This window comes from Stegostoma tigrinum, chromosome 3 (genome assembly GCF_030684315.1).
Source record: "Stegostoma tigrinum isolate sSteTig4 chromosome 3, sSteTig4.hap1, whole genome shotgun sequence".
Taxonomy (NCBI): domain Eukaryota; kingdom Metazoa; phylum Chordata; class Chondrichthyes; order Orectolobiformes; family Stegostomatidae; genus Stegostoma; species Stegostoma tigrinum.
Genome location: NC_081356.1, coordinates 59,090,540 through 59,103,484, shown reverse-complemented (window position 1 = coordinate 59,103,484; position 12,945 = coordinate 59,090,540). Strand labels below are relative to the sequence as shown.

General features: G+C 39.1%; 1 protein-coding gene across 1 annotated transcript in view; it reads right to left on the bottom strand.

Moving 5' to 3' along the window:
• Positions 1–12,945, bottom strand: part of agtpbp1 (ATP/GTP binding carboxypeptidase 1) — a 289,350-nt gene that overhangs the window by 93,821 nt on the left and 182,584 nt on the right. The window contains exon 18 of the mRNA XM_059644629.1: positions 9,090–9,238. Coding sequence (XP_059500612.1) covers positions 9,090–9,238 — 149 coding nt within the window. The remainder of the gene's footprint in view (positions 1–9,089; positions 9,239–12,945) is intronic.

Here is a 12,945-nt window from a genome sequence, read left to right as displayed (position 1 = left end):
CACAGCAGTGGTTTTAAGTAACATGTTGAAATATATGTTACTGAATTGACATATGTGCCTCCATGGCCTTTGGGGATTTGATTAAAATTAAATAGTTTAAAATTTGAAAACGATTCACCTCTTGGTAATCCAACTGGTAAAATATTGATTTTTGTTGAATGAATGATTAACAGCAATACTTATACAATAAATACTTTCAATTAACCTGCTCAGGTTCATCTCATTTTACGTTTTATTTTAACAAGGGAATAATTTAATCTTTTCAACAAACTCACTGCATGGGGAAATCTTGTACTTGAATTCTATGTGTGGTTCCATACATTTTGGTACTCATGTAAAGTTTAGTTCAGTTCACTCAGGTCAATGTCAAAGCCATAAATACAAAACAAAAAGTCTACAGATGCTGGAAATTTGGAACAAAAAGAAACTCAGCAAGCCTGCAGCCTCTGTGGAGAGAACAGATGAGTTAATGTTTCAAACATAACTCTTGTCATAAATAAAAAAAAAAATTGGCAACACATTAAGGAAAGCACAAAAGGATAAGATGGCAAGGTGTGACAAAGATGCATAAAAAGTAGCAGGATGTCAGTAAAAGGTGCAAACAGGAAATAAGTAAATCAAGAAACAGGAAATAGGGAAATCAAAGTTAGAGCATAGCTATAGGCTGGATAACATTGTACCTTTGTTTGCTATTTGGAAGATCAATTTAATTAGATGCACTTTTGCTCTTTCCAAATAGACTTGCAATTTTTTTCCATTTCAAGTATGCATCTAATTCCCTTTCAAAGCTATTATTATCAAATCTAGTGCTGTGATCTTCTTCATTATTGCATTATAGATCATCAAAAATCACTGCGTACAGTATTTATTTTTCCTGATGTCATTTTTGATTCTTTTACCAATTATCTTCAATCCATGTCTTCTGCTTACTTATACTTCTGCCACTGGAACCAGTTTCTTCCTATTTACTCTGTAAAAGTTTTAATGATTTTAACACCTTCCCCAAATGTCCTCTTTTCTCTGCTCCAGGAAAAATAATCTTACTGTACTAGACATGAGACCCCTAGCTCGTTGGTATCAAGTCAAAACAATCTTCTTTGTAGCTTCTCCAATGCTTGACATCATTCTTCAAGTTCATGACGCAGAATTAGAGGGAATACACTGGCCAGGACCCAAACAGTGTTGTCTAACTTCCTTACTTTTTCCACAAAGCACAGAATCCCATAGGATCTTAACAACTTTCTTAACTTGCCCTACCATCTTCAAAGATTTATGTGCATTTACACCAAGTATCTCTGTTCTTGCACTTCCTTTAAAATTGGGGCGCATAGCCTGTATTGATTTTATTCCTCTGAAAATTAATTGGGTCACGTCATTACATTCATGTCATACATGTGCTGATTTCACCAAGCTTTGCCATTTTTATGTCTATCCTTTTTCCACCTCACTGCTTATTTCATGGGGGAGGAGATGGCCTAGTGGTATTATTGCTGGACTGTTAATCAGAGACCAAGGTAACGTTCTGGGACCCAGGTTCAAATCCTGCCATGGCAGATGGTGGAATCTGAATTCAACAAATATCTGGAATTAAGAATTGTTGAAACGTTGTCGACTGTTGGAAAAACCCATCTGGTTGACTAATGTCCTTTAGGAAAGGAAAGCGCCATCCTTACCTGGTCTGGTCTACATGTGACTCCAGACCCACAGCAATGTGGCTGAATCTTAACTGCCCTCTGGACAATTAGGGATGAGCAATAAATGCTGCCTAGCTAGTGATGCCCCTCTTCCCATGAATGAATGTATAAATTTCTGAGTTTCATGTCAAACCTGAAACTTTGTAAATGTGATTTGTATCACCAAAGACATGTCAATAATAAAAATAAAACGTGCAGTTGTCCCAACACTAAATCTCTGATTTAAAATGCAAACATTATCTACAATTCTCCTCTTTTTGTTCCTTAGCTGATTTCATATCCATGCTCTTACTGTTCGTTTACTACCATGGACTTAAATTTTGTTAACAAATGCACAAGGTGCCCCTTTGTCAAACACCTTTGGAAAGGTGACATATACAATATCAACCAGACTACTCTCAGACACACTTTTACGTCATCAAATGACTCTATTCACTTTGTCAAATATTGGCTCATTTTTTTTAAAGTCAATTAATTTTGTCATGGATTACTGCCTCTAATAAGCCCTTGACTAACATTAGAATGATTAGCATTGCTGCCAACCACTGCGCGAGGGACTTGGGTTCAATTCCATCCTCAGCCATCTGTTTGTATGGAGTTTGCATGTCCTGCCAAGATCTGCGTGGGTTTCCTCTGGGTCCTCCAATGAGATTAGGTGGACTACTCATGCTAGATTGACAGTTGTGTCCAGGGATATGTAGAAAGGGTGGATTATTCATGGGAAATGCAGAGTTACAGGGATAGGGGGCTGGGTCTGTGTGGGATAGTCACTGGAGCATCACTGTGGATTCAATGGGCCAAATGGCCTGCTTCCACACTGTAGAGATTCTATGCCTGGCTTACAGTTGCCAAATTTATCTCTCTCCCTTTTCTTTGCAGGATTGTAATACTTGCAATCTTCCAGTCCTCTTGCACTAAGGAAGATTAGTAGATTGTGGAAAATCTATACATTATTACCATTCCTATTTCCATCAGATATTTCTGATATATCTCATTGGGGATATCACTGGATGATTCTTTGCTACTTTGACCACAGTCAACCTTTCTAATACCTCACTTTACCTTATTTTAATCTTATTCCATATCTCACCTCCTTTTCCCTTCATTCGTAGCATTCTCTTCTTTCGTGAAGACAAATGCAAACTTTTCATCAAATTCTAGCCATATTATTTGTATGAGCAAGATCACTTCCTTTGTGTTTCTAATTCTATGACAACATTCCTAAGTTATCTATTTATTTGTCATATGTTAATAAGAGATTGTGTATTATCTTTTATGTTATCCACTGATGTCTTCTCAAATGCTTTATTGTGTCTCATTTCCTTACTTAACTCTTTTCTGTACTTTCTGTAATCAACTTAGGGATCTACTAGATTAAGACCCTTAAACTTATCATGAGCTTTCTTTTTTCAGTTTCATTTAATTTCTACATCTTTAGAAATCCAAGGAGATCTAGATTTTGTTACAGATATAGTAGGAGCTGCTGATGCTGGAGAAGCTGAGATAACAAGGTGTAGAGCTGGATGAACACAGCAGGCCAAGCAGCATCAGAGGAGCAGGAAAGCTGACATTTCGGGTCGAGACTTTCCTTCAGAAATGGGGAGGGAAGGGGATTCTGAAATAAGTAGGGGGTGGGGGGGGGGGGGGGAGGCGGATAGAAGATGGAAAAAGGAGAAGATAGGTGGAGGGGACAGACAGGTCAAAGAGGTGGGGTTGGACCCAGTAAAGGTGAACGTAGGTAGGAAGTTAGGGAGAGGTTAGGTCGGTCCAGGGAGGACGGACAGGTCAAGGAGGCAGGATGAGGTTAGTAGGTAGGAGACGGGGGTGGGGCTTGAGGTAGGAGGAATGGTTAGGGAGGCGGGGATGAACTGGGCTGGTTTTGGGATGTGGTCAGGTGAGGGGAGATTTTAAAGCTTGTGAAGTCCACATTGATACCCTCGGGCTGCAGGGTTCCCAAGCGAAATATGATATGTTGTTCCTGCAGTTTTCGGGTAGCATCATCGGGTAGCAATGCAGGATGCCCTGGAAGGACATGTCGTCCAAGGAGTGGGAGGGGGAGTTGAAGTGGTTCCTGACTGTGAGGTGTATTTTGTTTGTTGCGAACAGAGTCCACAAAACAGTCCCCAAGCCTCCGCTTGGTTTCCCCGATGTACAGGAGGCCACAACGGGAACAGCGGGTATAGTATATCACATTAGCAGATGAGCAGGTGAACAGGTCTTCTTAGGGCCTGGGATGGGAGTGAGTGGGGAGGTGTAGGGGCAGGTGTAACAGTTGCAGGGAGAAGTGCCAGGGGTGGTGGGGTTGGAGGGGAGTGTGGAGCGGATAAGGGAGTCACGGAGAAAGTGGTCCCTCTGGAAAGTAGATAAGGGTGAGGAGGGAAAATGTCTTTGGTAGTGGGGTCAGATTGCAGATGGCGGAAGTGTTGGAGGATGATACGTTGGAATCGGAGGTTGGTGGGGTGGTACGTGAGGACAAGGGGGATTGTTTTGTTTGTTATTGCTACAGGGATTGTGAAGGATGAGTTGCAGGAAGTGCGAGAGACACGGTCGAGGGCATTTTCAATCACTGTGGAGGGTAAGTTGCGGTTTGTGAAAAACGAGGACATCTGAGATGTCCGGGAGTGGAATGCCTCATCTCGGGAGCAGATGTGATGGACGCGAAGGAATTGGGAATTGGGAATAGGGAATGGCCTTTTTGCAGGAAGGTGGGTGAGAGGAGGTGTATTCTAGGTAGCTGTGGGAGTTGGTAGGCTTAAAATGGATATCAGTTTCCAGGTGGATGCCAGAGATGGAGATAGAGAGGTCCAGAAAGGCAAGAGAGGTATTGGAGATGGTCCAAGTGAACTTAAGGTTGGGGTGGAAGGTGTTAGTGTAGTGGATGAACTGTTAGAGCTCCTCGTGGGAGCATGAGGCGGCGCCAATACAGTCATCGATGTAGTGGAAGAAGAGATGGGGAATAGGGCCAGTGTAGCTTTGGAAGAGGGATTGTTCCACGTAACCTACAAAGAGGCAGGCATAGCTTGGGCCCATGCGGGTACCCATGGCCACCTCCTTTGTCTGTAGGAAGTGGGGGGAATTGAAGGACATGTAGCTTTTGGTGGCTTTCCTCTACCTTGTGGGAATGTATCTAGACTGTACACAAACCAATTCTTCTGAAAGCCTTCCATTTTTCATTCGCTATTTGATTTACAAATCTTTGCAATCCACCCAGGCCAAATCCCTTTTCAACTCACCATTAGCTCTCTTCCAGTTCAACATACTCGCTTTTGATTTTCTTTTGTCCTTCTTTGTAAATACTCAAAAGCTAAAGTAGATACATGGTTTTGCTTGTAATAACGCAAGACAATAGGAATCAAAATAGGAGAGATTAAAGATATTTACGATACACGAGGAATTGTCAACAGCTGCAGGAGTATGAAGTAGAGTGAGGTAGGGCAGGGAGAAATGAAACCATGCTAAACTGGCAATGCAGAGTACATTCAAACAGTTCAGGAAACCAGGAAGATGAAAAAGGCATAGGTAAAAAAACAAGACGAAGTACAGTGCAGACAGCAGTAATTCAGAGTGTTCACTCCAATGATAAACTCATCTTTGTCTTATGCAAAAAACTGAGTGAACCATTAGACACGACTAGCATTGTCTTCAGTCACAGACTGCCAGAGTCTACTCCCCTTTTTGTCTATGTCTGCCACATATAAGTATACAAAGCACATGCATGTGCGATTTTTTTTTGTTACTTGCTCAAGAACTGACAAAGGGTTACACCTAAAATGTTAACTTATCTGTTCTCTCCACAGATGCTGACTAACCTGCTGAGTATTTCCAGAAATTTATTGTACTTTGACTATTCCTCACATCAGACACATAGGACATTTTTGTCTCACTGGCGAAGGGGCATCATAAGATCTTTCTAGAAAAATCAGTAATCAAAATCTTAATTTTTCATAGTAGTGAATAACTGAATTACTTATATACCATTACAATTGCTAGAAAAATGAGCAATCTTAAGTGTGATTTGCTGTTTATGCATCTTGCTGAAGCCAATGAAGGGAAGCTACTTAGAAATTAAATCAACTTGTGATTCAGGTTTATATTGCACCCTTAACTATCCCTTCAAGAGTATATAACTGGATAGCATGTTCTAGAAAGAACTCTTTCTTAAAAAAAGACTTTAAGTTACATAATGTTAATTATCTTCATCGATCTGAACCAGCTGCATTTTAGAGAACTTGTTGGTATTTATTGTTCAGAGGATGAAGATGATGGTGTGTGACTTGAACACAGAACCCTCACCAAAGCCAATCTGGTGGAAGATGACTTTAATAAGCAGAAATGTTATTGAGGTTCTGTATATGTACTCATCAAAAGATTATCACATTTTGAGCAGCGGAGGTTCTTTGAATCAGAAAAACTTCGCCTCCCACACTCTAAAATCATCCGTTAAATCTGCTTGGAGACTAGCTGACTAAATGATCAGTCTTAGGCTTATGAAAGGATGAAAAATACTTATGATCTATTCTTGAGTCTTTTGGCTACAAATTTAGACAAAGGCATTTGGTGAGAATTATTCTGAGAAATAAATGTCAGGATTTCTATCATGTTTATCCAACCATGTGGAACCCCAAGCACAACTGAAGGCCTTGGGGTGCTCCTATGCATCAATATTCTACTGCTCAGTGTAACCGCAAAAGCTTGAAGGCTCATACGTTACTATTTCCAGGGAAATGTTGGAGGTGATCAGAATTACAGATATAGTAGGTTCTGGTATCAGATGACATTTAATTGACAGTGGGGCAGCGTTTAACACCCTGTTGTGCTCAAAGGTGTTAGCAGCTAATGATAACAAGGTGCCTTCAGTTTTCAAGTAGATTAAAAAAATCACAAAGAGGCTGTTGTACTTCAGTGGTAATATCCATACCTCTGGTCCAGGAGACCCAGATTCAAATTCAACTGATCCAGTAGTGTATCTTAACATCCCTAAGCAGTTTCATTTGAAAGTATCTATTGAAAGTCAGTCACTGCAGCTAATGAAGGTAAATTGCAACAAAATTTCTATGCCTTCATATTTGAGTTGCAAAATTCACCAAAACTACTTCTTCCTAAATGTTGCTATATTATTTATACATATAAAACAGCACTTAATCTTTAATGCTATCTTTTTCAGCCCTTTGTTTTTCACTATAAATGGGTATTTACGTATCAAACGGATCATTTTGTGTTATTTATACATTTTGCATCCTTTCTGTAAGGTGTGAGTGACAGTGTACCTTCAAACATCTGCTTGTGAAATTGTTTTTGAATTCTTCCAGTGAAAACCATCATTTCTTATTACAAATGTCTAATGACTGATGGTCAGCTGAGCAATTATGCTTCCCAAGTATTTAATTTAGACCTTGTGTTGAATATCTTCTATGATTTGGTGATAATATTTGGAATAATTAATCGAGTGGTTTGAAATTCACATAGTTCAAGCTATTGTCAAGTAATTCCAGACTACATCAAAGTTGTGTGTTGTGGTCTAAACTTAAGCATGGCAATTCCCAAACGGTGGATCACAACTCTCAGTTGGGTTTCCAGCTGAAATTCTGAGGTTGTCAGATCTGAGCCAGAACTGGTTGTCATAATGCTGCAAACAAGTGCTAATAGTTATACGGTCCCTTTAATCTCGGTTTCTTTTAATTGCTGATGTGGCCTAACTGGCCAAACCGCAAGGCTTGAATCCTGACCCAAGAAACCCAATACATTAAGGGTGGTTGTTTTTAAGTTAAAAACTCTGTGGATGAAACGGTTCCCTCCCGCTCTGCTCTCATAGTTGTTGCAACTGCCTCACCTACATGAACATTACTCCCAAATCTCACCCACATCACTGTCACAAGTTTACATCCACATACCACATTGTCAGAGCTCTCTCACCCTGCTCCTTACTCTCACTACTACCACTGTCACAGATCTCCCTACTATTGGAGGCCTCTTATCTATTCTCCTTCTGACATATTTGCTTAGGTATGGATCAAGTCCACTTTCAAGCAACAAAATAGTGTCAGAGCAGTAAAACATTGGAGAAACACAGTATTAGTGTCACTAAACATGTATGTCTGACATTACATACAGTCCTTAATCTTTTCACAATTACGCATGCACAGATGTGATACCAAATTAAGTAAGCAGGATTCATTATCACTGCCTACTAAAATGCAACATCTCCAAGCCAAAGGGACTCTGTCAAGGCAAAACCCATTATGATAACTATTCTGAATTGGTTCAACCATGAATACACAATAACTCTGGAAAATATTCCCTGACCACACTTTCATTCATTGATCACTGATAAAGGACTCCCAATAGAGTAGTAAGCTTGGCTGAAATGTTCCCTGCACTGTAACAATTGATGATGTACTTTGAGTCTTAGGTGAAACCCCCACCCTCTTTCTGCTACACAGAACTGAATGTTCACTTCTGAGCTCTGATCATAGTCTGGAGTTTTCAATAGTTTATTTGGTGATATCAGAAAGCTCTAAAAAAATAGGCAAAGCTTTTATCCTTAAATAGAAATTACACACAATTTTATTATTGTTATGCATTCTTGGGAATTGACCTAGTAGCTAGCTAGGTCCATCTCTAATTGCAACCTTCTTGAATTGCTGCAATACAACTGAATGGCTTACTAGTCCATTTCAGACAGCAGTTAAGAGTCAACAACATTGGCAGTATCTGTCCCTAAAGGACATCAATGAATCAGATGGATTTGTGCCACAATTGACAGGGGTGTCTGGGTTACAACTGAGCAAACTTTTAAATTATGGAATTGAATTCAAAGTTAACCATTTGCCATGAAGGGTTCAAGTTCATGCCCCTAGAATAGCAGCCTGAATCTTTGAATTACGAGTCAGCTAACAACGCCATAAACACTTCTATCTTCCCATAAACTGAAAGATTTAGTGCAATCACTTCAACATTTAAACCATTATTTTGAACTCCAATAAATATTTAATCAACTGCTCTTGTTCCCTGTAAAGACCCCACCTTATTAATTACTGTTTTAAATTTCCAACCCTAATTTCTGTCAAGTAAATGAGAAACTGTAGTCTGTATAACAACTAGTATACAGGTAATCTCACCAATATTAAATTTTTAACAAGGGTGGATTTGAAAAAATAAGGTTGCATTGTAGTTGATAATACAAAGCTGACAAGAATTCTTATACCACATTACACTACTTGGGTTATTGCTTGTCATAATACAAATTTTCCAATATTTGGCATCATACAAGTGCTATGATTAGCATTGGAGCAGAAGGAAATTGGTCCAATATAACATGTCTGTGTTTTGCTTAGTAACTGAGGAGAGGGAAATAATAATAATAATAAGATAATGAAGTATTCAAAAAAATCTTACCATAGTTAAATTGACTATTGGACTTTTCACAGTTGATAATGTTGAATCGATAAGGAACAGCATTTCGCATTCCACTCACTTCAAAGTAAAACCACTGGTGGTGGTGATTACTGTTTATGTCAGAATTAAGGATGAGGTCATATTCAAACCTAGAAAAAGTAATTGGAATTCAGAAAGTCACAGATTAAGTCGCAACAACGTCTACCTGCATAGAACCCCACGCATAAAATGTACCAAAGAGTACATTTATATGACATGGAGCCAAATAAATAAAGAAGTATTAAGATAGGTGGCCAAGAGTTTAGTGAGAGAGATAGGTTTAGCTCGGTGAGGGAAAGTGGGTTAACCAGGCAGAAAGTTTTAGGGTGGAAATTCTAAAGCTTGATGGACTATAAATCTATAACGAAAGATCGTGCCTGACTAGCTTGATTGAATTTATTGATCTGCTAACAAGAGGAATTGATGAGGTTAGCAAGTTTGAAGACGTTTCTAGGGATTTTAGTAAAATCTTTGACATGGTCCCCACTTGACAGATCAGTCAAGAAAGTAAAAGTCCACGGGGCCACAGGCAAGTGGTAAGTTGGATCAAAAATATTTCTGGAGCAAGGAAGAAAGGGGTTGAAGACTATTTTTGTGATTGGAAGGCTGTTTCCAGTGAGAATAAGCAACATAGTGTTGCAGGTCCTTATATCTGTACATGAATGATTCTGACTTTTAATTTAGTAAGTATGATTTATAAGTACACATATGGTACAAAGATTGGTTATGTGGTTAGAGAACTGGGGACTTCAGTAAGGAGCTGAGACACACAAATATCAGGCCAAAGGTGAAGTAACTAGGATGAACCAAAGATGACAGCAAGGCCAGATTCTGGAGAGTGCAAATAATGTACGAAAACTGCCAGCATTTTAAAATCAGAAGTGGGATTTGAAATAGGGCCACATTTCTTAACACCTCTACCACAGTCACCAGTATCAATCTCATAGTAACCCAATAAGTCAGAAGCAATGATTTAACAGAAGGCTCATCTTAAGTTGTCAAAAGAAGTAAAGCAATAATTTTGGCCAACAAGCCGTACATCCCCAGAGCAAGTTTTGAACAACTGCTGATTAGAAATGCTGTTAGAGAATTGTAGAAGCCTAAAATATCAACTTAAAAATGTCCCTGAAAAATTCTGTGAACCTGATGTGCACATCATGCACCCAATGAATAGATTGCTTATGGAAGAAATACTGGTGAAAAGTTGACGTGGGCTCTCATCAGAAGGAACAGTCATTGTAAAGCAGCCGAGGCAAAGTATTTTTCTGGAGCAAGGTTATCTACCCTTTCTGCAGTGGGGGTGGCACACTTCAATATTTTTCCCAATTGAGGAGCCAGCATGCAAATTTCAGAAAGATAAGGTTTTTGACAACGGTAAACATAAATTTCAGCAGAAGAAAATTCCAAAGCAATAAATTAGGTATTTTTTAAACAATACTTACGTACCTGTTAAACTATTGAAAATCACATCAGTTAATTGTTTAAATGTTAACAAGTATGTATAAAATTTATTTAGTTTACCAAATAAGAGTGAGCAAACAAAAAAAGTGCATTTGCCAGGGTTTCTTGCTTTTCAGGCAGCAACACGCTTACAGTCAATGACTGATCACTTCATCTAATTCACAACTATTGGAACTAAGTGTCAATTAAGTCTGTCAAAATTGTTGCATCTGACATGACACTGCTATATCATGTTGATAATGATGTTCCTTCCAGTCAATGTCCTCAACTTATGCCTCAAAAGGCTATTGCCATTCTCTTAGCTCTTCAGCATCCATCACACATTCTGTTTGCCTTGCGTGGAATATAGCATGCCAGGTCTACGCAGCACACAGTCTCAAATGTGCTACAAAGTTCCCTAGACTGATTCAAACATTGGAACTTCATCTTCAGGAGGCCTAGACAGTTTGCTTCATGACGGACCTTATGGAAGAAATGTATCTACATTTGGCTTCACACAAGGGGTTCGATGACAGAGTCATCAACCATGTTACAGAGGGTAGCCCTGGTCTACTAGCATCCAAAGCAAAAACAGAAGTTGCTGGAAAAGCTCAACAGGTCTGGCAGTACCTGTGAAGAGAAATCAGAGTCAGCGTTTCAGGTTTGGTGACCCTTCTCTTCACCGTTGCTTCCAGGCCTGCTGAGCTTTTCCAGCAATTTCTGTTTTTTGTTTCTGGTTTTCAGCCTCTGCAGTTCTTTCGGTTTCTATTAGCAGCAATCCTCGTTAGGCATCTGGCCCTTGGCATGAAGCAGAAACCTGACAGTTCTCAAGGATATAGACAGCTTCCAGGATAATTGACGCAGACCTCCAAGATATGGCACAAATGATCACAGTTGTTATAGACCAGACCACACCCCCTCAAAATATTTTCAGAAGGTAGCCTAGACCCTAACATTTCCTTATTTTACAGATAAATGTCAAGTGTTATGTTCCAGATGTGATGCGAGTGGTCAAACTATTCAATGTTAAGCAAAGCACAATTCATTTAAACACTCTGGTTAAAATACAAACAAAAGAAAGAGGAATTTAGAATAACTTAATTGAATAGTAAACACTGTACCTATTACTAATTAACTGATCCAATACAGTAACATCTCATAAGCACATCCCTTGGCAAAAAGATAAATTCAGATGCAGATTCTTACATACAGGTTTCCATTCCATGAGGAAACAACAACAACCGAGATTTCAGAGAAAGTAGCAGCTAGGAATCGTTCACTGAAGCTCCAACTCTTTTCGGATCCCAAAAGAGTTTTAGCCTTAGCAGCTCCTGACTGCTACGGCTAAAAAAAAATTGGAAAGCCTGGTCTGTGAGAACTGGCCATTCCCCTTCCATTGTGATAACTATTTACAAAAATTAAAAAAACTATTAAAGGCCTTCTAAGTTATTTACTTGAGCTGTTTTCAGCAGCCAGTTCAGTATCTCAGCCTTGACAACTTCTCTTCAAAAAAGTTCACAATAAAATAGCCTTTTTAAAGTGACATCATCATCACACCTCCCCCTTAAAAAAAGAACCATCAATATACAAAGAAGGCTTCATGTTAAAACCCTAAGTCTTACTCTATTGGTACACAACAATGCATATAAATTACATTGACCCTAAGCATGCAAACATTCACTACTACATTCTATTTCAGTCCATTTACTCCCACCACTGAATGCCTCTGTCTTTCTTCAAAGTCATGACAATGCATCGACAATTATGTTTTCTCATTCTGCCATATGTATAATTTTCATTTTTAATGACTGTTTAGCTGAAGCTTATTATTACAGTCAGGAATTTTCTGTCCTTAAATTTCTCCAAAAACTTTAATGGGTTATGATCAGTATGTACAATGGTCTCAGTCACATTACTGGAAAATAAATGTTGAAATGTTCCAACGCTAACACCAAGCTCAAGGTTTCCTTCTCAATTGTGGAATAGTTCTGTTGATAAATATTCAATTTTCTGGAAAAATACTCAATAGGTCTTTCTATTTTCGCGTTGTCTTCTTCGATGATTGCAGCCCCCACACCCACATCACTCACATCGACAGCCACTTTGAATGGCTTTGTGTAATTAGAGTGTGGGTAACAGTGAGACAGTGGTTATCATAGTTTCCAGGCTGCCAAATGCCACCTGACAGTCACTGAAATCTTCCGCACTTCATCACTAACCACATTGTTTGAAGTTGACTTCCGATAAAACCCCTCAATGCCAGGAATCATAGTACTCCTCCCTTCGTCAATAGTATTGGAAACTCCCTAATAACTTTTGTTTTCACGTTCTGTGGGGCCATCATCCATGTCTGATAATATGGCCCAGCACTGTGATT